Raw genomic sequence first — 25,707 nt, forward strand, 5'->3', positions numbered from 1 at the left:
TAAAGAGAGAAAACATTTTAAATTAATTAAAATTAATTTAAAAGGTTAGATCTCCCAAATCCACTTGTGTGCCCATCAAACCTCAGGTGCGAGTATATACCAGGGACCAGGTGTTTCAGTGTCTCTGAGACAGGGGTGTAGCTATATACTAGGAACCAGGTGTCTCTGAGACGGGTGTAGCTATATACCAGGGACCAGGTGTGTCTGAGACAGGGGTGCAGTTATATACCATGGACTAGGTGTATCTGAGACAGGGGTGCAGCTATATATCAGGGACCAGGTGTGTCTTAGACAGGGGTGCAGCTATATACAGTACTAGAAACCAGGTGTTTCTGAGACAGGGGTGCAGCTATATACCAGGGACAGGTGTGTCTTAGACAGGAGTGCAGCTATATACCAGGGACCAGGACAGCAACTTTATACCAGGGACTCAGAGACAGGGGTGCAGCTGGTGGGACTTCGGGAAGCATGTCTCCTCCAGTGTCTCACACAGACTAGCCACCTACTCCAGGCAGAAGTTGAGGGTGGGCATCTGGAACTTGGTCAGCTCTTCTGGGGCTTGGGAGCTGCCGCCGTTGCCTCTGGCCAGGGGCAAGAAGCGCTCACCACTGAAGTTGGGCAGGAAGAGCTGGGCGCACCACTAGCATAACATGCATCTCATCAGGCACCCGGCAATACAGATTGCAGCTGTATATAAGAATGATTGGCTGGGTCTGCGGCCGTGCCACTCCCAGGGTACTGCGTCTCATGGCCATAGCCTCAGCTAATACGAGTCAGTCTGATTCTTATTGGCTATTGCTGGCACGTGACAGCCGTCAGGGCCAGCCATGGCTTCAGCGCAGCCAGCCAATAAGAATCAACCCGATTGTTATTGGCTGCTGCTGGATGCCACGGCAATTGCCCGTGGATGCTACTGGTCGATTGCCCGTGGTTGACCAGTCGATCGCGATCAATGCTTTGGCCACACCTGACATAAGCTATGTCAGACATGCATCTAAAGAAGAAGCTACTAGATTACCATTACTGTTGCAATTATATTGTAGAGCAGCCTAGGTTCATGTCAGCTCTACTTGAATATAAAGCAAAATGTACATAGTGTATCCAGATATAATACAATGCATTTAGCATGACTTTCTTATGTTTTTACAGTACATTTTAATTTTCCTTTAAGAAAGAATTGTTAGCTGCTCTTTTCTAGTGTCAAAAATGTAAATATACAGTAGATTTTTCAGAGATATAAATGATTAACTTTCTTCCCTAGTTCTCCCAAGCCAATCCATGTCTCTAAAATGTGGATTTATTACACTGGTTTGTGTTTTACATTTTCTTTCCTGAGTTGAAGGTTTTCATACTGTAGGTGATCTTTTATGATTAGTGGATGATGAATTCAAAACTATAACTCATTTAGCTCAATCAGTTCAGGTACTTTTTCTCTCTCAAGTTTAAAAAAGTTCATATTTAGTAAATAAATTATATAATAGTTTGGAAAGTATATTGTTTATTGTTTCAAAGCAGACTTACATTTGCATCAATGTACAGTATATATGTGAAATGGTACACAAATACAGTTATTCTTAAAGGAAGGACCTTTCCAAAGACTTTCATGTGTATTTTGCACCTGGAACATTGCACCTGCAATAGTCTGCAAGCATATTCACATCCCAGCGGCCCTGGTGTCTCTCTTCTATCACTCGAATGTCTTGATGAACGTGCTCTCCTTGCTCCTCGCTGTTTTTAGGAAAGTAGTCTAAATGCGAGCTGAGGAAATGCATATTTATGGACATACGTGTACCAAGAGCCTGGGAGCTCCGCAGGAGTTTCTTGACAACATATCCGTACTCGATGGTTGCCCAGAAAGTTCATGATAAATTACTTGAATGCGAGCCAGGGACTCCTTTCATCATCCTCCAATGTAGTAAAACCTATTTGGGTGATTCTTGCACTTTCTATTCATTTTTTTTGAACAATTCACTTAGAGAGCTCAAGCCAGACTACTTAAAGCAACAAGCAGTGATATACCAGCACACCTTAATCCACCCCCCCTTCCCTGTACAGAGTTGCCAGTTATTGCCGTAGCAATTTGCTAATCTCGAGGAGAAAGGATGTGAATATGAAATGAGTTATTTTTTTGAATTCACCATCCACTAAATATAAAAGATCACCTCTGAAAGCCTTGACCTAAAAAATTATACAGACCAGTGTTATAACCAATCAACAAGTGTTCAACACTAACCTCCTAGTGCTTTTGAAAAGAGTTTGTAGGGGGACTTTCTATTGTGCTCCCAGTGTAATATAATTCAGTGATCATGAGAAGGATCACCAGAGCCCAGGGCCGCCAACAGCCGCGCCGTGCCCAGGTGACAGGGTGCGTGACCTAAATGCGGGAGGCGTGGCCACGCCCCCTTAGGAAAAAAAAAATATATATATTTTTGCAGGAAGGGGGGGCACTGTGTGTGCTGGGGAGGGGGCACTATGTGCCCCTCAGCCAGACGCACAGCCAATGGAGGGCGCTATCACGCTGCTGTGTGCTGGGCTGCTGTGACGTAAGAGTGAGGGGAGCGGTGATGGACCTGGGCCCCCACCATGCCCCTTCAGCAAGTGGGAGGGGGGCAGTGTGTGCCCTCAGTCCGGCGCACAGCCAATGGGGGGCGCGATCGCTCCCTCCATAGGCATAGTAGACTGCTCCGGCTGCTGCTATAGCTGCCGCGAGCAGTCTACCAGTGCAGCCCAGCACACATCAGTGTGTTCTGGGCTGCTGTGACGTTAGAGGGAGGGGGAGCGGTGATGGACCCGGGCCCCTGCCGGGCCCCTCCAGCAAGCCAAGCAATTAGTACCAGCTCCCCCCCCTCTAGGCGCCCCTGCCAGTGCCCGCAAACACCCACCCACTCTCAAGATTTTTATTTCAAAATGACAATACTTAGCCTAAATTTGTGGACAAATGTTATACTTCCCCTTTACAAATGGATTTACAAAAAAAAATTGCAGTTTTTTTTAAATGCCCCCATAGTGAATCTATGCTTTCTGTTATCTATTTAGCAGAGCCACACACTATTTTTAAAACTGCAGAATATTTGTCACCTTCCTAATTTGGCTGTGTAATTCGGCAAGTTTTTCTGGGCATAATTTGCCATAGGTGTTCCATGTGGAATTACAGTTATCATATTTTGATTTGGAATTTTTCTAGGCTCATATAAATATATAGTAATTTTTGGAGCAGATGTATCAAGGCTGTTTTTGTAAAAAGTTTGTGAAAACTGCACTTTAGACATGCATTAGATATCTGCCATGAACATTTTCAAACTAAAATATTTTCAAACATTGCAGTTTTTTTTTTAAAGTGATCAATCACAGAAAAATATATTTATTTTTTCATTTGATTGCTTTAGTTGTTGCCATCTTTTGATAGTGAGTTAGGTAGAATTTCATGGAAATACATGGTAGGAAAGTAATCTTTTCTCCTCCTTCCCCTGAATCTTTGAGCTGCTCCTCCTCTCCCAGCACAGGGAGCATATCTGGGGGGCACCAGAAGATTTTCCCCACATGTCAAAACATGGATATTATGGGATATTAGAAAAATCATTACTTATACACCTATTTACTCTCATTTTAGCTAAATTAAACACTGTCCTCACTAGTTACTTTATTACCCATTTTAACATCACTTGATATCTTTCATTTATTGTTTACCATATCCAGGTGCATCAATAAAATGAATTAAAACATTTTTCCTAAATAACTGGATACAATTTAAGTAACATTTTCTGTTCTTATGTTTATTACATTTTAATCACCTTTGTGATCATTTTCACATGAAAAATGTGATTATTAATACATCTGCCCCTTAGAAAGTTATATGCTAAATGTAAACTAACTGAATACTGGAGGTCAAACTTTTATGTTCTGTCATTTTTTAACTCTAGCCCAGCTAACCTTAATGATTCCATTAATAGTATATCAAATATTATTACTAAAGAGATAATAACTCGCAGAGCATATTATTCCAAATTATTTCTGTGACATCATTTGATCTAAAATTAGTCTTTATTAACCCGACTGTATGTGGGTTCTCCAAGAGATACATACACACATTGTACAGTACAGGAGTGTTTGTTAGTTGCTCCTGCCTTGCATAAGATGCAACCTCACATGTAATGTAGCACTAATAGGAAATTAAACATGTTTATTATAGCTGTGCTGGTGTTATATAGTAAGGTTGGAAAAAATAAATGGCCATCATATAACATTTATAAATTCTATTTGGGTTGATGAATATGAAAGGACAATGAAAGCCCCAGGCTGAGTGTTGCTAATTAGCCTAACAGCACTGCATAAGGGGCACTACTGGGGGCATTGTATAATGTTGCTAATTAGCCTAACAGCTATGGGCATTGTACGCAGTTTACACAGCATCTGTGTCTTTGCATACGTGCATGGAGGGGGGGTTTCTGTGTACCCAGAAACCCCCCCTGCCCGCTGACCAGTAAGTGTAGTGCGGACCGCAGTGAGTTAGGTCCGCACTACACAATGACAAACACACAGCCGCCAGTGTGGCAGCGGTGTGTTTTTTAGCAGCCAGTGGGAGTCAGAAAGACTCTCATTGACTGCTGCATCCAGGGAGGGAGCCAGGCTGGAGCTCACTGATGAGCTCCGCCTTCTAGCTCCCGCAGTGGGTGATGGGAGAGATGTCATGACATCTCTTCTATAGTGCTGAGGAGCGGACGGTGGTGGGCGCAGGAACGGACATTCAGGTAAATAATCTGTGTGTGTGTCATGTGTTATATATGTAAGGGGCACTGCATTGGGGGACCACTACTGAGGGCACTGTATAGGGGAACACACTACTGGGGGCACTACATAGAGGGGCACTATATATGGGGCACTACTGGGGGCACTGTATAAGGACCACTACTGGGGCACTGTATAAGGGGCACTACTGAGGGCACTGTATAAAGGGCACTGCATAGGGAGACCACTACTGGGGGAACTGTATATGGGGCACTACTGGGGGCACTGCATAAGGGGCACTACTGGGGGCATTGTATAAGGGGCACTACTGTGGGCGCTGTATAAGGGGCACAGCATAGGGGGACCACTACTGGGAGCACTACATAGGTGGGAACTGTATATGGGGCACTACTGGGGGCACTGTATATGGGGCACTACTGGGGCACTGTATAAGGGGCACTACTGGGGACATTGTATAAGGGGAACTACTGGGGGCACTGTATAAGGGGCACTACTGGAGGCACTGCATAAGAGGCACTACCGGGGGCCCTGTATAAGAGGCATTACTGGGGACTCTGTATAAGGGGCACTGCATAGGGGGGACCACTACTGAGGGCACTGTATAAAGGGCACTACTGGGGTCACTGCATAGGGGGACCACTACTGGGGGCACTGCATGGGTGCCACTGTATATGGGGCACTACTGAGGGCACTGTATAAGGGGCACTACTGGGGGCACTGCATAGGGGGGCCACTACTGAAGGCACTGTATAAAGTGGACACTGCATAAGGGGACCACTACTGGGGGCACTGTATAAGGGACACTACTGGGGGCACTACTGGGAGTACTGCCTAGGGGACCACTACTGAAGGCACTGTATAAAGGGCACTACTGGGGGCACTGCATAGGGGGACCACTACTGGGGGCACTGCACAGCGGGCCACTACTGAAGGCAGTGTATAAAGGGCACTACTGAGGGCACTGTATAAGGGGCACTACTGAGGGCACTGTATAAGGGGTACTACTGAGGGCACTGTATAAGGGGCACTATTGGGGGCACTGTATAAGGGGCATTACATAGGGGGGCACTGTATATGGGCACTAATGGGGGCACTGTATAAAGGGCACTGCTTAGGGGGACCATTACCGGGGGAACTGTATATGGGGCACTACTGGGGGCACTGCATAAGGGGCACTACTGGGGGAATTGTATAAGGGGTACTACTGTGGGCACTGTATAAGGGGCACTGTATAGGGGGACCACTACTGGGAGCACTACATAGGGGGGAACTGTATATGGGGCACTATATAATGGACCACTGTGCAGTATATGGGGCACTGCATAAGGGCGCACTACTGAGGGGACTGCATAAGGGGCACTGTATATGAGGCACTACTGGGGGCACTGTATAAGGGGCACTACTGAAGGCACTATATAAAGGGCACTACTAGGGGCACTGCATAGGGGGACCACTACTGGGGGCACTGCATAGGGGGACCATTACTGGGGGCACTGTATAAGGGGTACTACTGAGGGCACTGTATAAGGGGCACTGCATAGGGGGACCACTACTGGGGTCACTACATAGGAGACACTATATGGGGCACCACTGGGGGCACTGCATAGGAGGACTACTACTGGGAGCACTCTATAAGGGGCACTACTGGGGGAGGGGAGTTTTTAATAAATCATGCTGGCTGTATTTAGGTGCCTGCTGCATTCATGTTATTTAGTGATAGAGGTGTGATTGTGTGTCTGTGTGTGTCTGTGTCAGTCAGTGTGTGTGTACCCCGTCAGGCTGAGTGGTATATTTTACTGCAGTGGTCCTCAATGCTGTGTAAGCTGTTATATGTATACTCGTTTGTGTGTGTATATATATATATATATATCTTGTGATAGAAGCACTGGAGAAGTTAGGGATGGCGTGTATATGTATCCCAGATTCCTGTAATATGTATCTTAACCCTCAGGAAGAGTCTGTTTTACAAATAGATCTGAATGTCGGCTTTAAGTAAAAGCCAGAGAATGGGGCCTGGGGATGTGGATGTGAGAGAGAAGGTTGGGCTCCATCCACAGGGCCATTTCAGGTGTTAGGCCTTCCAACCTGTGAGCAGGCTAATTAAGGGATACATCTGGAAGTGGCTCAATATAGCTGTGTAAGAGTTTTCATGCAGTGTCTCACACCTGGGGAAGCAGGCATGCAGGCTAGCATGTCCAGAGACACTGTGATATTCCTGAGTACTGTGCACGTGCTGTTATTAATGGCAAGGGCAGTAGGCCCTACCATTCTGGTAGTGAGGGTACCTAATGTTTAGTTAGTGCCCAGATGGGCTAGGACTTTTCTTTATGTTTTGTTATATTTATCTGGCACAATAAAGACTGGCGCAGACCAGTTTGTACGAGAACCCCAGACTTGTGTCCTGTTTCTACGGCTGCTGTGTGTATAAAGAGGGAGTCCACCTACCCCAGGAGAGGGACCCCTATCCCGACTGTGTCACATTTGGTGGAGAATGTGGGCATACACACTGATATTGCAGCAAGGAACAGTGGGCAAGTCTTGTGGTACCCTTCCTGTCTGGAGAACCACAAAAGGCCTACTATGATTTGTGCCTGGCTGATGCCAAGGACCATGCAAAGCTAAAACGTTAGATCCTAACTCGTTTGGGAGTCACCTCATTTGTTCGGGCCCAACGAGTCCACTCCTGTCAGTTCCAAATGGAAAAGCCTCCACGCTCACAGATGCATGACCTCGTCCATCTAACCACAAAATGGCCACAGCCCGAGACGCTGACAGGACCGCAGATCGTGGAAAGAGTCATGATGGACCAGTATCTGCGATCGCTTCCTGCATCTCTGCGCAAGTGGGTGTGACATGCAGACTCTAAGTCCGCAGACCAGTTAGTCGAACTGGTGGAGAGGTATTTTGGCGGCTGAGGAACTGTTGAGTGTGTCCCACCGAGCCCCGGTTCTGCAACGGCGATCTCCCGTGACTACTGGTAAGACTGTTCCAGGGGAGAAGGGTGCTGGGCGGTGCAATGAACTTAAGACTGCGGTTTGGAATCTGGGTATAGGCCAGCCAGGCCAGGAAGGTTTTTACCCCATAAGAGACTAGATAATAGTATGATACACTGTTTTCGATGTAGTGAATTGGGCCATATTGCTGCTAAGTGTCCACTCACCTCTGAGCAATGTGCTACTGCTTATGTCCGTCGCAGAATGTCTTTCTTTGCACAGCCTGCCTGTACTGCTGACCGACAGGCTGAGACAGATAAGAAAATGTGTAATGGTACTGTAGAAGGCAATCAAGTAGCTGCTCTGTTAGATTCTGGCAGCCTGGTTACACTTATGAAAGCTGAACTAGTGAACCCCTTAAAGCGCAAGGGAAGAGCTGTTGGTGTGACCTGCATACATGGGGATACTCGGTATTATGTTACTGCGGAAGTGAACATAGAAACACAGTCTGGTTCTGCTATAGTCTCTGTGGGTTTGGTGCATGGCTTGAGGTATGATATAATGTTGGGGAGAGACTATGCTCACTTCTGGAAGTTCTGGGAAAGCCGATTTGTTACCAAAGTAAATAACCCCGACCCATTTGAGAAGGCTGCTGATGCAGTATCAGGCAAAGTTTCTCCCGGGTCTGTGAAGTTCCCTTTTTATAGCGTGATTGGTGAACCAGAGAATACTGAGATGGGAAGTGTTGTTAAGCCAGTTGATTGTCTGCCTGATCTTGAGGTCAGAAATGAGATCTTTGCAGTGGAGCAGTTCAATGACCCTACTCTGGTAAAAGCCGGGGAAAATGTAAAAATGATTGTTGGTAAATCCATAGACCCTGTTAGTCCGTTGTCATATCCTCACAGGGCAGTACGCCAGGATTTTTTATATGGGAGACATCCAAGGGGATTACCTGACATTGCCAAAGAGACATGGGAGGGGAAGTCCAGTCCCTATAAAACTGTCATTAAGCCTAGGAAAAGAAAGAGAGAACAGTTATACCATGTAAATCTTATTAAACCTTGGAAGGATAGAGCAGCTCTGTCAGCCGTCCCGGGCCCTCCAGTAAACCTAGGGCCTTTGGTTCCTGAAGTGACAATAGCTAAAACCCTGTCCACCGTCCAACAGCAGGAAGTTAAGGAATTTCTTGTCAGAAATAGGGTTTTGTTCTCAGATGTACCTGGCAAAACCACAGTCATTAAACATGACATAGTAACTGACCCAGAAGTTAAGATTAACCTAAAGCCCTGTAGGTTACCAGAAGCCCAAAGAGCATCAGTGTCTAAAGAAATTAAAACAATGTTGTAACTGGGTGTAATTGAAAAATCGCATAGTGAGTGGTCAAGTCCCATTGTGCTTATTCCAAAGCCTGAAGGGAGTGTATGCTTCGGCAACGATTTCCAAAAATTGAACAGTGTCAAAGTTCGATGCCTACCCAATGCCAAGGGAGGGTGAGCTAGTTGAAAGGCTAGGAACAGCCAGGTATTTAACCACACTAGACATATCCAAAGAGTATTGGCAAGTGCCGTTAACTGAGAATGCCAAAGAAAAAACAGCTTTTCTGATGCCAGAAATGTTGTCACAAGAAACACCTCAGCGCTAATGAGCCAGTGATTCAAATACCAGTGCAGCAGTGTTAAAAGAGGTGATTGCCAACCTCACAAGCATATACAATAGAAGATAAAAACACTGCGCTCTGTTATTGATGTTGGGACATAAGAACAACACATCAATGTATTAAAAGAATTTAATGCTTAAATTATCATAATAATAAAAAACAAAGACACATGTATAAACACAAAGATAAATATGAAAATTGTAAAAAAAAAATAAATAAATAATGAATAATAAGCGAGCCTGCTAGAAGCTCATAACAAACAGGAAATTACCAAGCATGCAAATGTAGGAGTTGATCAGGCTCCCAGATCTAAACACACTCTCCTGTGAGAATAGGTACACCATATACCTGTGCAGAATGAGCTATATACTGCTGTAGCAAGTGAATTGTTAAGGCACTGGTGGAGCCTGTAGCCACTGATAGCTATCCCCAACAATGTATCAGTAATGATATTAGTGGAACCCGTTGAAAAAATGCCAAGTTCTGCTGGGTACTTAAATATTTAGGCTGTCAATAAGTACCTGTAGATAGGGACCATGCCGTCCTTTTCACAAAGGAAATAGTAACTGAAAATTACCAGTGTATTTCAGCAAGATGTGCTAAGCATTGATGTCCAACAGGTCTGCAAGCCGCTTGTTGGTCTCTTATTCGGTGTCAGCACCCATCCTGTGCTTAACAGTCGCCGGGACCTCCGTCAGCGGCCACGTGACCCGGATCCATAACTGGAGTGGGCACCGGAGGATGCTGATAGGGCAATGGTCTAACGGTGGTTCAAATCTCGCAGGAAAAAACTTACAGGCTAGTTTTCAATGTGGCGGCACCTGGTTCTGGGTAGTAGCTTCAGTATGGAGAGCAGCAACGCGTTTCGGCTACTACTGTAGCCTTTTTCAAGCTGTAATGCTCCCCTTCATGGCTAGATGATATATATAGTGTATCAGGGTGGAACCCATTTGGTAATTAGATAATTACTTTACTAACCATCCAACTCTCCTTAACCCTTAACGGTCGGTTCCAAAAAAATGTATCCATATCATTTACCAATATACTCTTAATATTCCTTACGACATCTTAAACACAAAACATTCAATAAATATAGAAAAAGAAAAATGTTTATTAAAACAACTAAAATCAATTAGTGATAGGCGTATGATGATACACATAGTATGCATATATAACTATGTGCATATAACACGTATGTATGCATATATAAGCATACCTATTTCAGCCCCCTTATGTCAACAAGTGTGACCATATGTTTGGCTGTCTACCCCTATGTCCCAACAATAAACATGACAGAGAAATATAGACCATCGGAGAATATAAATTATATAGTTAGAGCTTCATTATTAATGATTAATTGAAACATCGCCTGTGCTGAATCAGCTACTTTGCGATATCCTGAGTAGTGTACTAAAATAAAATAAATGGAAAAAAAAGAAAGGAAAAAATAGCCTATCTATATCTAACAAACATGTAGCTGACCACCGATGATCACCATCGAACAATAGCATCTGAATTCCAGTATATCGTTAACATAATAAGTTGGACATGAACTGGAATAAAGTAAATAAGTGAACAACTGAATTAATATACATACCATAAAAGCGCAAATGCATATACACACATACATGTATGTAAGCACATACACACATATATATATATATACACACACAAATATGCATATGTACGTATATATATATATTATTATTATTGAATGATGTAAATATAGTATAATGCTAATAATGCTAATGGTAATACTGATGATATATTTTAGCATCCGTAGTAGTACTAGACTCATGGAAGAGCACCAATTATCCAAATATCAATATCGGTCCTAGTAGAATTGGTTTATCGAGTAGAGACACCTGATATTATACAATGTGGCTAAAGATATGAGAATGGGACTATCTCTAATGAGACCCAACCGATATTTCAGGGAGAAACACTGTACGGAGAAAATGATGTCTGGTCATATGCTGGTAGCCCAGAGCAACTCGGGCATATGGGTGAGCTAACCGAGAGCAAGATAATGCACATCCCCACTGCACTGGAAAAGATAAGATAAGATAAAAGGAAAGAGCGAGCCTTACATAATAAAGTTATATTAATTGACATTCGGTATACCGATCAGAGGTAGATGTACACATGTATATACATACATTCCCACTCACATATATATGCACATAAATACATATACATATACACACATACATATACATGTGTGTGAAGAGGGGTCTAAAAATCTCTAGGTTGGCAAGAGAAATTACGTTTTTTTTCCCTTTTTTCCTGGCACCGGTCCACTGACCGCACAGTACATATGGACCAGTACCAGCTGAATCTCCATACCCAATGGAGGAATTAATCACAGAACTCCAAGGCTTCATTTAAGCCATCTGGAGATAGTGATTGAAGTCTGAAGATCCATTTGGATTCCGCTTCACAAAGAAGTTTATATCTATCACCTCCTCTTAAAGTTTTCTTTATAATCTCCATCCCCATAACTCTGAGACAATCAGGATTATTATGATGTGCCTCTGAAAAATGTCGAGAGACACTATGTGCCTCCTTGCCTTTAATGATATTAAGTCTATGTTCGCGGAACCGTTCCTTCAGGGTGCGTGTGTTGCGGCCCACGTACTGCATCGGGCAGTTGCAGTTAAGTACATACACAACATAAGTTGACTCACAGCTAATAAAGGAATTTATTTAAAAAATGGCTCCTGTCTTAACCGATATTATATGCTTACTTTTGTTGACAACATGTTTACATGTTAGGCATCTCGTATGATTGTAGGTATAGCAACCTTGAGGTTTCTGGGGGATCCAAGTATCAATTTTTCCAGATGTTGTCTTATTACTATAATAAGTACTTGGGGCCAAAAAACTTTTTAGATTTCTGTTCTTTTTAAAAATAATACTTGGTTTAGGTGCAATAAAATTAGAGAGTATTGGATCGGAATTTAAGATCTTATAGTTCCTACTAATTATTGAGCTAATCCGTCTGGATTCGTTATTAAATTGGGAAATAAATGATAATGAAGTATCTTTTTTACCAGTTTTAATGTCCCTAGACCTATTGGCCCATTCAGTTGTTTTTTCTCTTTTTGGTATCTCACTAGATTCAATCGGAGTATTCTCTATATCTAAATCTATATTTTGTATAGATTTATTTTTATGAGCCGTTTCAACATTACTTTTAGCTCCCTCTATTAGTACAAGGGGATAACCCCAGTCTAAAAAATTATCCCTCAGTTTATTTGCATGCACTTCAAAATCTGCATCTATAGTGCAGTTTCGCCTAATCCTACCCATTTGGCTTTTTGGAATATTTTGGACCCACGGGCGATGATGGCCACTATCATAATGTAGATATGAACAACAGTCAACATTTTTTGTGTAGAGAGTCGAGATGATTCTGTCATCAACCACTGAAAGTGTAACATCCAAAAAATCAATAGAAACGTGACTAAAATGTGATGTAAATTTCAAATTCATAGTGTTAGTGTTCAAGAAATTAGTAAAGTGCACAACAGAATCTTCATCCCCATCCCAAATGAAAAAAAGGCCATCTATATAACGGCCATAGAACACCAGACCTGCTCCGGCTGGTCCATCCCAAATGTAAAGATCTTCAAATTCGCCCATATAGATATTCGCGAAGCTCGGAGCGAATCTGGTGCCCATGGCCGTTCCATGAATCTGTAAGTAGTGGGTGGAGTCAAAAATGAAATTATTCCGTGTCAAAATAAATCGAATACAGTTCACCAAAAAATCACGCTGTTGCTCAGAGGTGTTTACATCATTATCCAGTATCCTCCTTACCGCAGATATCCCTGCTTCATGGGGGATGTTAGTATAGAGCGCCTGGACGTCTAGCATCAAAAAACCATAGCTAGATTGCCAAGTGATATTTTTTAATTTTCCTAGCAGATCGGTAGTGTCTCTGATATGTGACCTCTGAGCAACAGCGTGACCCTGTAGAAAATAATCAACAAAGCCGATAAATTAGAAGTGAGAGAATCAATACCCGAAATAATAGGACGCCCTGGTGGTGTAACTAAAGATTTATGGATTTTAGGTAAATAATAAAACACCGGTGTGACACGGTGACAAACAAATAAAAAGTGAAATACATCTTTGGTTATGACATTCTCATCTCGTGCATTCTCCAACAGTATCCTTAATTCCTTCTGGTATAGCAATGTAGGATCACTTCCCAATATCTGATAAAATGATATGTCATGAAGTTGTCTCAAAGCTTCTCTAACGTAATCCTCTTTATTCAGGATGACGACTCCACCACCCTTATCAGCAGGTTTGATGATGATGGAGTCGTCATCCTGAAGATTTTTAAGAGCCATTCTCTCTCTCTAAGACAGATTTCTCTTCCCCAGGTCTTTTTTGGGGTTGGCATTACATAATCTCTGGAACTCTTTTAATGTATTTTTATAAAACAACTTAATATGTGAGCTTTTATGGTTAAGGGGGTAAAAATTGGATTTTCTCTTAAATTTAGTCCTATCTGGATGTATAATGGTGGGGGTTTGGGCATCATAAATTTTAACCCCTTTTTCGTTTGTACTGCCCTCCTCTTGCAATGTCTCTAATATCGAAAGACAGTCTAGATCTTGCGCATCCAGAATAATAGGTTCATCACATTCTTCTAAATCCCCTTTTTAATTAAAAAAAAAAGTATCTTTGTCTGCATAATGACCTCACATAGCGGTTGAGTACTGAAAAGAGGTTAAAAAGATTGGGGTTTGCACTTGGAGCAAAATTAAGGCCCTTAGAGAGGAGTTGTATTTCGGATTAATTTAGAAGTCTATTTGATAGATTAAAAATGCCAGACTCATTTAATGGAACCTTGGGCGTCTTAGATCTCCTTCTACCCATTCCTCTCTTTCCCCTATATCTCTTATTCTTTTGGGTGTTCTCACCTGAAGGGGTGCATATCGGTTGTGATTTAACGGTATCCTCCAGTCTTTTTCTCGGTGGGAAAAATCCCGTTGGTTTAATTGGCTATTCCTATTCTTGGGTCTGGCCCCTAGATTGAATTTGGGGGAAAAATTATAGTTATTTTCATTTCTCTTATGTGGATCAAAAGGTGATTTGGATGCATCCTCTATCTCATTCTCCCTTGTTTTTTCCACTATTGTATGTGATGACTGATTTTTCTGATGAGGGAAGCGTGCTCGTGGAAAAGATCTCCTGGGATTTTTATTTTCCTGTATATAGGAGTCTTTATCATCTCTTACCAGTTTTCTTTTTTTCCTATTTATAAGTTCCTTCTCAAAGCTAGAGACCTTTTTACCCAGTTCCGACTCTCGTCTTTTAAATTCCGGGTCATCTTTAAAAATCAAAAGGTCCTTTTGAACCTGCTCTATTTCCTTATTTATTTTTTCTAGTTTTCTTTCTCTATACCCAACCAGTGCTTTTAGCAAAGAGATAGAGCAGCCCTTCAAAGCTGATTCCCATTCTTTCATCAGCTCAGGGTCATCATTAATGGAAAGATGTTTATTTATCTGCAGACCTTTGGGGATCCAGTCTAGCTCAATATATTTGTTTAAAAAAAACACTATCAAGCCAGTGTCTACTTTCAGCCAACAACAGTGTCTCAAGTTCAAGGAAACCCTGGTTCAGATCTGGCTCTACATCATCCATAGTATTATCCGATTCTAATCTAAATACAAAATTCTCTCTTCTACTTTTCCTCTCCTTAATCCATATAAACTCTGTCATGTTGAACTCTGACAAAAAAGCAGCTGGGTAGACAATTTAAAAACAATTAGTGAACTCACAAGAAACACCTCAGCGCCAATGAGCCAGTGATTCAAATACCAGTGCAGCAGTGTTTAAGAGGTGATTGCCAACCTCACAAGCATATACAATAGAAGAGAAAAACACTGCGCTCTGTTATTTATGTTGGGACATAAGAACAACACATCAATGTATTAAAAGAATTTAATGCTTAAATTATAATAGTAATAAAAAACAAAGACACATGTATAAACACAAAGATAAATATGAAAATTGTAAAAAAATAAAAATAAATAATGAATAATAAGCGAGCCTGCTAGAAGCTCATAACAAACAGGAAATTAACAAGCATGCAAATGTAGGAGTTGATCAGGCTCCCAGATCTAAACACACTCTCCTGTGATAATAGCTACACCATATACCTGTGCAGAATGAGCTACTGTATATACTGCTGTAGCAAGTGAATTGTTAAGGCACTGGTGGAGCCTGTAGCCACTGATAGCTATACCCAACAATGTATCAGTATTAGTGGAACCCGTTGAAAAAATGCCAGTTTTGTATCAAAGTCACAAGTGATATAGCCAATCTCAAGCGTGATTAATGAGGATGACCATATGTTCCCGAAGTTGAGCCTGTATATAACATGTAGAATAGTACCCTATTGTGCAATAAACAGTCATGCAAAGTTCTGCTGGGTACTTAAATATTTAGGCTGTCAATAAGTACCTGTAGATAGGGACCATGCCGTCCTTTTCACAAAGGAAATAGTAACTGAAAATTACCAGTGTATTTCAGCAAGATGTGCTAAGCATTGATGTCCAACAGGTCTGCAAGCCGCTTGTTGGTCTCTTATTCGGCGTCAGCACCCGTCTTGTGCTTAACAGCCGCCGGGACCTCCGTCAGCGGCCACGTGACCCGGATCCATAACTGGAGTGGGCACCGGAGGATGCTGATAGGGCAATGGTCTAAACGGTGCTTCAAATCTCGCCGGAAAAAACTTACAGGCTAGTTTTCAATGTGGCGGCACCTGGTTCCAGATGGGTAGTAGCTTCAGTGGCTGGTATGGAGAGCAGCAACGCGTTTCGGCTACTACTGTAGCCTTTTTCAAGCTGTAATGCTCCCCTTCATGGCTAGATGATATATATAGTGTATCAGGGTGGAACCCTTTGGTTAATTAGATAATTACTTTACTAACCATCCAACTCTCCTTAACTCTTAACGGTCGGTTCCAAAAAAATTTATCCATATCATTTACCAATATACTCTTAATATTCCTTACGACATCTTAAACACAAAACATTCAATAAATATATAAAAAGAAAAATGTTTATTAAAACAACTAAAATCAATTAGTGATAGGCGTATGATGATACACATAGTATGCATATATAACTATGTGCATATAACACGTATGTATGCATATATAAGCATACCTATTTCAGCCCCCATATGTCAACAAGTGTGACCATATGTTTGGCTGTCTACCCCTATGTCCCAACAATAAACATTACAGAGAAATATAGACCATCGGAGAATATAAATTATATAGTTAGAGCTTCATTATTAATGATTAATTGAAACATCGCCTGTGCTGAATCAGCTACTTTGCGATATCCTGAGTAGTGTACTAAAATAATATAAATGGAAAAAAAAGAAAGGAAAAAATAGCCTATCTATATCTAACAAACATGTAGCTGACCATTGATGATCACCATCGAACAATAGCAGCTGAATTCCAGTATATCGTTAACATAATAAGTTGGACATGAACTGGAATAAAGTAAATAAGTGAACAACTGAATTAATACACATACCATAAAAGCACAAATGCATATACACACATACATGTATGTAAGCACATACACACATATATATATATATATATATACACACAAATATGCATATGCACGTATATATATATATTATTATTATTGAATGATGTAACTGTAGTATAATGCTAATGGTAATACTGATGATATATTTTAGCATCCGTAGTAGTACTAGACTCATGGAAGAGCACCAATTATCCAAATATCAATATCGGTCCTAGTAGAATTGGTTTATCGAGTAGAGACACCTGATATTATACAATGTGGCTAAAGATATGAGAATGGGACTATCTCTAATGAGACCCAACTGATATATCAGGGAGAAACACTGTACGGAGAAAATGATGTCTGGTCATATGCTGGTAGCCCAGAGCAACTCGGTAGATGTACACATGTATATACATACATTCCCACACACATATATATGCACATAAATACATATACATATACACACATACATATACATGTGTGTGAAGAGGGGTCTAAAAATCTCTTGAGGTTGGCAAGAGAAATTTAAGGTTTTTTTCCCTTTTTTCCTGGCACCGGTCCACTGACCACACAGTACATATGGACCAGTACCAGCTGAATCTCCATACCCAATGGAGGAATTAATCACAGAACTCCAAGGCTTCATTTAAGCCATCTGGAGATAGTGATTGAAGTCTGAAGATCCATTTGGATTCCGCTTCACAAAGAAGTTTATATCTATCACCTCCTCTTGAGGGAACATATGGTCAGCCTCATTAATCACGCTTGAGATTGGCTATATCACTTGTGACTTTGATACAAAACTGGCATTTTTTCAACGGGTTCCACTAATATCATTACTGATACATTGTTGGGTATAGCTATCAGTGGCTACAGGCTCCACCAGTGCCTTAACAATTCACTTGCTACAGCAGTATATACAGTAGCTCATTCTGCACAGGTATATGGTGTAGCTATTCTCACAGGAGAGTGTGTTTAGATCTGGGAGCCTGATCAACTCCTACATTTGCATGCTTGTTAATTTCCTGTTTGTTATGAGCTTCTAGCAGGCTCGCTTATTATTCATTATTTATTTTTATTTTTTTACAATTTTCATATTTATCTTTGTGTTTATACATGTGTCTTTGTTTTTTATTATTATTATAATTTAAGCATTAAATTCTTTTAATACATTGATGTGTTGTTCTTATGTCCCAACATAAATAACAGAGCGCAGTGTTTTTCGCCAGAAGTGTTGTTCCAATATAAGATGTTGCCCTTTGGGTTACGTGGGGCACCAGCTACCTTCCAAAAGATGGTGGACAGAATTCTAAGACCCCATAGATGGTATGCTGCTGCTTGTCTAGGTGAGGTAGTCATTCATAGTCCTGATTGGCAGTCTCATTTGCCCAGAGTACAGGCAGTGTTGGACTCCATCCATAGGGCAGGATTGACAGCCAACCCAGAGAAATGTTGCCTAGGGATGGAGGAAGTAAATTATCTTGGTTACACCATTGGAAGAGGTTTAATAAAGCCACAGCTTAATAACAAGGTGGTTCTTGGCATTAAAAAATGTCAAGCTCGCAGTAGAACACAGGCCAGGAAGCCAGCTGGCCAATACAGATGCTTTGTCACGTGTCCGTTGTTTGTAGTTTTTCCGCCCACAGGTCGAAACAAAGGGTGGGATATGTGATAGAAGCACTGGAGAAGTTAGGGATAGCGTATCCCAGATTCCTGTAATATGTATCTTAAGTCCCAGGAAGAGTCTGTTTTACAAACAGATCTGAATGTCGGCTTTAGGTAAAAGCCAGAGAATGGGGCCTGGGGGTGTGGATGTGAGAGAGAAGGGAGGGCTCCATCCACAGGGCCATTTCCGGTGTTAGGCCTTCCAGCCTGTGAGCAGGCTAATTAAGGGATACACCTGGAAGTGGCTCAATATTGCTGTGTAAGAGTTTTCATGCAGTGTCTCACACCTGGGGAAGCAGGTATGCAGGCTAGCATGTCCAGAGACACTGTGATATTCCTGTGAGTACTGTACACGTGCTGTTATTGATGGTGAGGGCAGTAGGCCCTACTGTTCTGCTAGTGAGGGTACCTAATGTTTAGTTAGTGCCCAGACGGGCTAGGACTTTTGTTTATGTTTTGTTATAATTACCTGGCACAATAAAGACTGGTGTCGACCAGTTTGTACGAGAACCCCAGACTTGTGTCCTGTTTCTACGGCTGCTGTGTGTATAAAGTGGGAGTCCATCTACCCCAGGAGAGGGACCCCTATCCCGACTGTGTCACAATATATATATATATATATATAGTTGTGGCTAGATGTTTTTTCATTGGTTCGGTAACCAAGGATTTGGAAACTCCCCTTTCAAAATCCTGCGTTTGCCACTGCTTTGGATATAAAATATGTAAAATAAGCAGGAGGCTTCTGTAGTAGAAAGACGCCCTCTGCATGCTTTTGTGATCCGTTGCTGCGAACGGATGGTGCTGTAATGGTTACAAAGCACTGAGGTCTTGGGTTTAATTCCCATCATGGCCCTTACTGTGTGGAGTTTGTATATTCTCTGCGTGGTTACGTGGGTTTCCTTCTGGTACTCCGGTTTCCTTCCACACTGACGAAAAAAATTATCCCTAGTGTGTGTATGTATGTTGTAGGGAACATAGGAGCTCATTCAGACCCTCTCGCTAGATGCGTACGCTCGCTGGATGTGTATGCAAATCCAGGGCACGCCCAGCAAGGCAGGCGATCACAAGGCATTAGCACGCCCAGGATGTCTTGACGTGCAATCACTATGTGTATGCAGACGCCCACCAGCCATTCATAAGATGCCCACTTGTGCACGTCATCTCCTGGAAGTGCGTGAAAACATTGGTACATCGAGCACCATTGGATGTGATTGCAGCACTTGAGGTTGACTATACCCTGCCGCAAGCACTGCGATCACTTCAGTGTGAAATCCCACCAAGTGACGTGTACAATCAGGGTTACACGGGAGTACAGGGAAAATCCCCGGTGGGTCACACTGCCTGGGGGCCCACCCCCTCTTCTAGGTGTCAGGTTCCAGACCTCAAATCATACATTGTTACTGTATTAGATGGTCAGTTACCTGATGGCGTAGTACCACTGATCAACATGAGAGCTTGGCTCTTTTCTATAGAAACTACAACAAGATTTGCTTATTGGTTAACCAAGTGTCTGTGCTGGCTGGCTACAACCATCAAGCATGGGCCCCTACCGCTATATTCCCCCACTGGGCCCTTAATGTCCCAGTCCGACACTGTGTACAATGACGCTGCCTTTTAATTATGGATGCCTCTGAAACGGCGTTTCAACACTCAGGCACGCCTGCGTTCGTACCTCCACTCCCCCGTTTCTAGTGGCCTGCCCCTGTTACCACCCAGAAACGGCCTCTCCTGTCACTCTCCTGGGCTGTCTATGCGCAGCGAGCGAACTCTTCCCCATCTCTCGCACTGGTTTGCGCATGCGTACGCATGCGCAGATTGTGAAAATCGCCCAGCTACGAGCGAACGCATCCTAGCGAGCGGGTCTGAATGAGCTCCATAGATTGTAAGCTCCTCTTGAGTAGGGAATGATGTGACTGACCAAATATTCTCTGTAAAGCGCTGTAGAATACGTGTGTGCTATATAAATAAATGGTTATGATAATCTGAGTGAACATCGGTCATCTGAGTAATCCTTAGGTTTCTCAGGATGACTGTACATTTCATGTTTCCGGGGCCAGTTAAGCTGCGTCCAAGGACACAGCCACTGACCTCGGCACGCCCAGACACAGATCTGCACACGCGCAATGCAGATCCTGTGCATACTCAGATCGACTAACATTGGACATATATGTAAACCACCAGGTTTGCGTACAACTCTGATTCAGACCCTATATAACTATTTCTGTATTTGACATCTAATTCCATTTTTTGTGTTACATTAGGTCCAAAGTAAAATGATTGTAATGTTTAATGGTGATCATTTTCCAACACTGGAGGTTGGGATTCTTTGTCCTTGAGGTGAACGGATTGCAGCAACCGAAGACCTTGAATAACATTCAGTATTATAGAAGTACAAGCTATTGAATGGCACCAAAATGTTAATTTTAAATTATTATTTTACAGAGAAATTATTTTTAGACAGAATTAGCCTAATTAACTTTTTTCTTATTTGACACTATTAGTAAGAGTTTGTATACTATCTGACACAATTTACTGTAACATTCTCATTGTTTTTCTTCCTCAGTCTTGGTACTTGGGTTAACAGCCTGACCTACCTTCCATCCACTGGAACCAGCAGACAGAAAGTGAGGGTCTCTGCGAGGCTTCAGGTCCACAGGTCAACAGCTCAAAACATCTTTTTGCAAAAATATTCTTCCCACGAAAGAGAAAAAAGTCAGTGATATCCTACAGTGGTCAGTGGGAGATGAGATGAGGAAGAATAATAATCTGTCATCTTTTGATGGGTCCTTCTGACAGAAGAAAGGCACAGGGCTCATGTTCCTGCATCACGGATTATTGGAAAATATATATGTATATGATTTTACTATCTTTTCATTGTTAGCACATTCACAAAAATGGTTGAAAATCCAACCAGCAAGAAAGAGGGATAACTAAGATCTTCCTGAATGGATATACTTTATAATTATTAATATTATTATGCGATTGATATTACTTCATTGTTTATTTACTCTATTCTGCTCCCTCTCAGAAAAGTTTATACTGTTTTTGGCTGAAGGACTTTGGCTTATGAAAGCTTGGCATTAGGGGGATACACAAAATATTGTGGAATGCACCTTAACCTTCTCCCGGGTCTTATTCAAAATTGCAATGTACCTATTGAACCACATACACATTTGCAAGTGCACCTTTTCGAGACAACTTACAGTAATGATATAATGTATATGTGACTGAGAGAAAGAGAGATTAGTTGTTTTTCTTCCCCATGTCATGTTATAGCCCAGTCCATTAATAGGCCATAGAGTGTATTTTGTGCAATCTCACTATAAAACTCAGCTTGTTATGTTTAAGAATGAACTGCCTAAACAGCATTAGTTGGATAATGTGAACAAAGATATATATGTGTGTGCGAGAGTGTGTACAAAAAAAACAGGCACTCTCCCTTTAAAATATAGAGCCTGGTGTCTGAGTCAAAATAGTAATTCATATAAAATATCATACAGCACTCATGACATGCACATAAAAAGGAACTTTATTCCCTCGTTTTGAGATCTCTCCCGGAACCTATTACACACCCTTTTTTGCATGTCAGCAGTGTTGTTTGTTATTTCTATAATCTCAGATATTGAAGGAATAATTACATGTCATGCATGCATTTTTCATATGATTTATAATGTACATGTGCGCAAACGTATATGTGTTTCCATAGAGAAAATGTGTTAACATCAGTATGTATACGCTGTGGCAAATTTGTATATGTACAACACACACACATATATACAGAGACACACACACACATATATATATACATACACACACAAAATTGTTTGACAGTGCAACTTTGAATTGCAGTGACTTGCATACTTTGCAACTTTTAATATATCCAAAAAGAGAGACACTATTATTTGTAATTGGGTAGGTTAGTGCTGCCGTATGCCAGCTTTCTCCAGACATTAGGGGTATATTTACCAAAGTGGAGGTTTATAGAAGTCAAGGTGTTTTCCATAGCAACCAATAAGATTATACAGCACTTATCATTATCTAGCACTTTCTAGTAGATAACAGCTAGAATCTGAATGGTTGCTATAGGCAACATCTCCACTTCTATAAACCCGCACTAATATACCCCTAAAACTCATAGGGCCTGATTCAGAGCCGGACGCAATTAGCGCTCGCTCGTCCTGAAAATAGGGGTGGCTATTCAAATGAACCGTTCGCTGTTTGCGGTCTGTTCACGCCTCTAGGTCTGAACGAGCGTACAAAACTTGCGGTCGTTTTTTGGGAAACTACGCCCCCTGGCCGCTCGCATCCTACGTCATGTCCGCTATTTATTAGATTAATCGAGTACATCGAACAGGGTATGAACTGCTCGCTATTCTTGGGGTTGGTTTTTGCTACCACAATTTTGCGAGCAGTTCTTGCTTAAAAAAAACCCAGTGACGTGGTCAATGACGCTGCTGTTTTAAATATGCACACCCATAAAACGCCCTTTTTGACCTTTAAGCACGCCTGCGATCTGATCTCCACTCCCCGTTTTCAAGCACCTTCCCCTGTTACCAACCACATACGCCTCATTCTGTCACTCAAATTAGCAGGCATTCGCTATTTTGCGAGCACATGAATTTCGGCCGCACTGACTGGTTTGCGCATGCGTATAACGATCCGTACGCATGCGCACTTGGGCAAACATCGCTCAGAGCGAACGAGCTGCCGCTTACGAGTGGCTCTGAATCAGGCCCATAGTACGCTCCAGGTTGTTGGGATACAAACTTTATAATAGGCACAAAGAGGAGATCTGGGCAGTGTAACAGGGACATGTGGGTGGTATGGAAGATGGGTCTAGCTTCTCTAGCATCTCAAGTCACTGCAGTAATAAAGGTATGTTTACATAGTTTATATGTTTGTGTGTATACATATACTATAGTATGTTGCATCCATGTGTCTGTGTATATGTAGAGCTGGATTTTTAAAAAGTCTTCAAGATTGTAGTATAAATTGACACTAATCAACCACATGTAGTGTTGTATCAGGATATTATGTCATGAATTTGGTTGAGGAGGTTTGGATCATGCAATTATAAAATGGCCTCTCAGTTACAGAAAAAAAGCAAATCCAGTTCTAAATATGCTGTATATGTGTATATATTCAGTATGCAAATGTTTTAAGTACATGTATATATACAAATATACCCTTGTATTCCAATTTCATACTTGCATAGAAAGCAGGATAAATGTACAGATATGTAAATTTCATACACTACTCAAGTGAGCCCCTCAAGTATATTAGTAAGTTGTAGGTATGAAAAATAAAAGTAAGTACTAAACAGAAGTTATCAGCCACATTACAGAGTAAACTGCATGGTGCTTCTCCCTGCAAACAACCCCACTACTTGCACTCATCGTACAGGCTTGTGGCTGAAGACCTGCATGGCAGATGTAAATATGGCACTATTTCCATTAAAGGTTAAGATGGGACGTGCATTATTTTATACTTCACTCCTCCCTCTCTGCCATGTATAAATAGTCTGTTTTGAAAGGATTTAAAATGAATAAAAATTAAAAACATACCTATTACTTAAGCAGGATATCTGCTTGGTTCTATTATGGGGTTTTAATACTCCCTGTGGTAGTGATATCCTTCTCAGCTGACCCACTTTAACACCCAAAAACCCTTACATCCTCAAAGACCTCTCTGTAAATGGTCAGTTAAAGCTGGTCCATCATCATCCTACTTCTAAATAGCAATGTCATTGTCAGGGTTGTCACTAAAAAACTAGCAGTATTGCAACATAAAACAAAAATAATTGAGGGATGTTTTGAGGTGGCAAAGAAATTGTCAGTCATCTCTGGGGGACCATCACCAGAATCTGATATGAGGTCTGCTGCATTTTGAGATGTTGTATGGAAGGGTTAACTGAAAAACCATAATATAAATAAAACACTAGAGAGTACAAAAGTAAAGTATCCTATGAAGCAAAATAGTATATATATAAATATATATATATAGCATTAAATATGTACAAATGATCTTTTTTTCCCTTATTTGCACGAAATTTTCTATCACATTATGTGCCTTGCCTTCTGATAAATGATGAAATAACCACTTGCTCATTTGCTGCATGCTCTGACTTCAGTATACAGGAAATATGAAATGTGTACAGACATTAAACAGTTAATGATTTCTGATTCCTTATTATTTTGTTAATGGATTTGTAATTGATGTATTTTGTCTTACTTTTTCATCCTGTATGTCGTTTTTCTGTTGCATTCTTATTTCCCTTACTCTGTATATATGTATCCTTAGAGAGGCTGTTAAACATTAACATTGCTGGGAGCAGCATGAATTATGTGAAACACCCCCAATTAATAATTTTTAATAACAATCTGTGTCACTTGATAATGTGACAGATGATTGCAGGGTACAGACCAAGTTGTCTTGTGGCACCCCTATTAATCTCTATAGACTTTATTGTATGACCCACATGCATAATTTATGTATCACATTTTTGGCCTTCCACATTTAAAAGTTTGCATAGCATTGATGTAAGAAAATGCGTGTAAGTAGCACTTAGCTGAGTAGTATAATTACTGTATAGTAGAGGCTATGGATAATCTATAGTGTGGAAATGCATAAAAGAATGTAATAAAATTCTATGGCTCATTTATCAACGGGTGATATTCTTGTTATCACTCGTTAATAATCTTAAATGGTGCTCCAACCGTTCGGCTCTTAACTCCCATTTTTCAAACACATGACAGTTAGAAGCTGATTGGTTGGAGCACCATTTAAGATTAGTAATGAGTGATAACCAGAATATCACTCATTGATAAATCTGGGCCTACTGTATGTATGATGCCTGTCACAAATATCAGCTGGCCATGTTTTCATTCTGTACATTCTCTTTTGCTTTTTTAAATTTCATGGGTACTGAAAGGGAACACCACACTTTTTCTAAATTCATATACCCCAACTAATATTAAGATGTAAATATTTATCTTTTCTATTCGAGATGAGTGAAATATTTCAGCAAATTTTTAATTTTTACAAATTGCACTGTTTGTCACTTACTGAATCAGGGATAACAAATGCAATTAATAATATATTTGTCTTTTTAAAAAAAATTTAATCATTTTGT

The 25,707-nt window shown here is 41.2% G+C and overlaps 1 protein-coding gene across 2 annotated transcripts in view; it reads left to right on the top strand.

The window, feature by feature from the left end:
* NFIC (nuclear factor I C) overlaps positions 1-24,722 on the top strand; it is a 185,891-nt gene extending 161,169 nt beyond the window's left edge. For both annotated transcript variants that reach the window (XR_015870072.1, XM_088450827.1), the window contains exon 11: positions 21,139-24,722. Coding sequence is in view for 1 of the 2 variants with exons in the window: in XM_088450827.1 (XP_088306953.1) it covers positions 21,139-21,156 (18 nt within the window). In the remaining variant the exon portion in view is untranslated. The remainder of the gene's footprint in view (positions 1-21,138) is intronic.
* Positions 24,723-25,707: the final 985 nt, after the last annotated feature.

This window comes from Taudactylus pleione, unplaced genomic scaffold (assembly GCF_031769625.1).
Source record: "Taudactylus pleione unplaced genomic scaffold, aTauple2 ptg000529l, whole genome shotgun sequence".
Taxonomy (NCBI): Eukaryota; Metazoa; Chordata; class Amphibia; order Anura; family Myobatrachidae; genus Taudactylus; species Taudactylus pleione.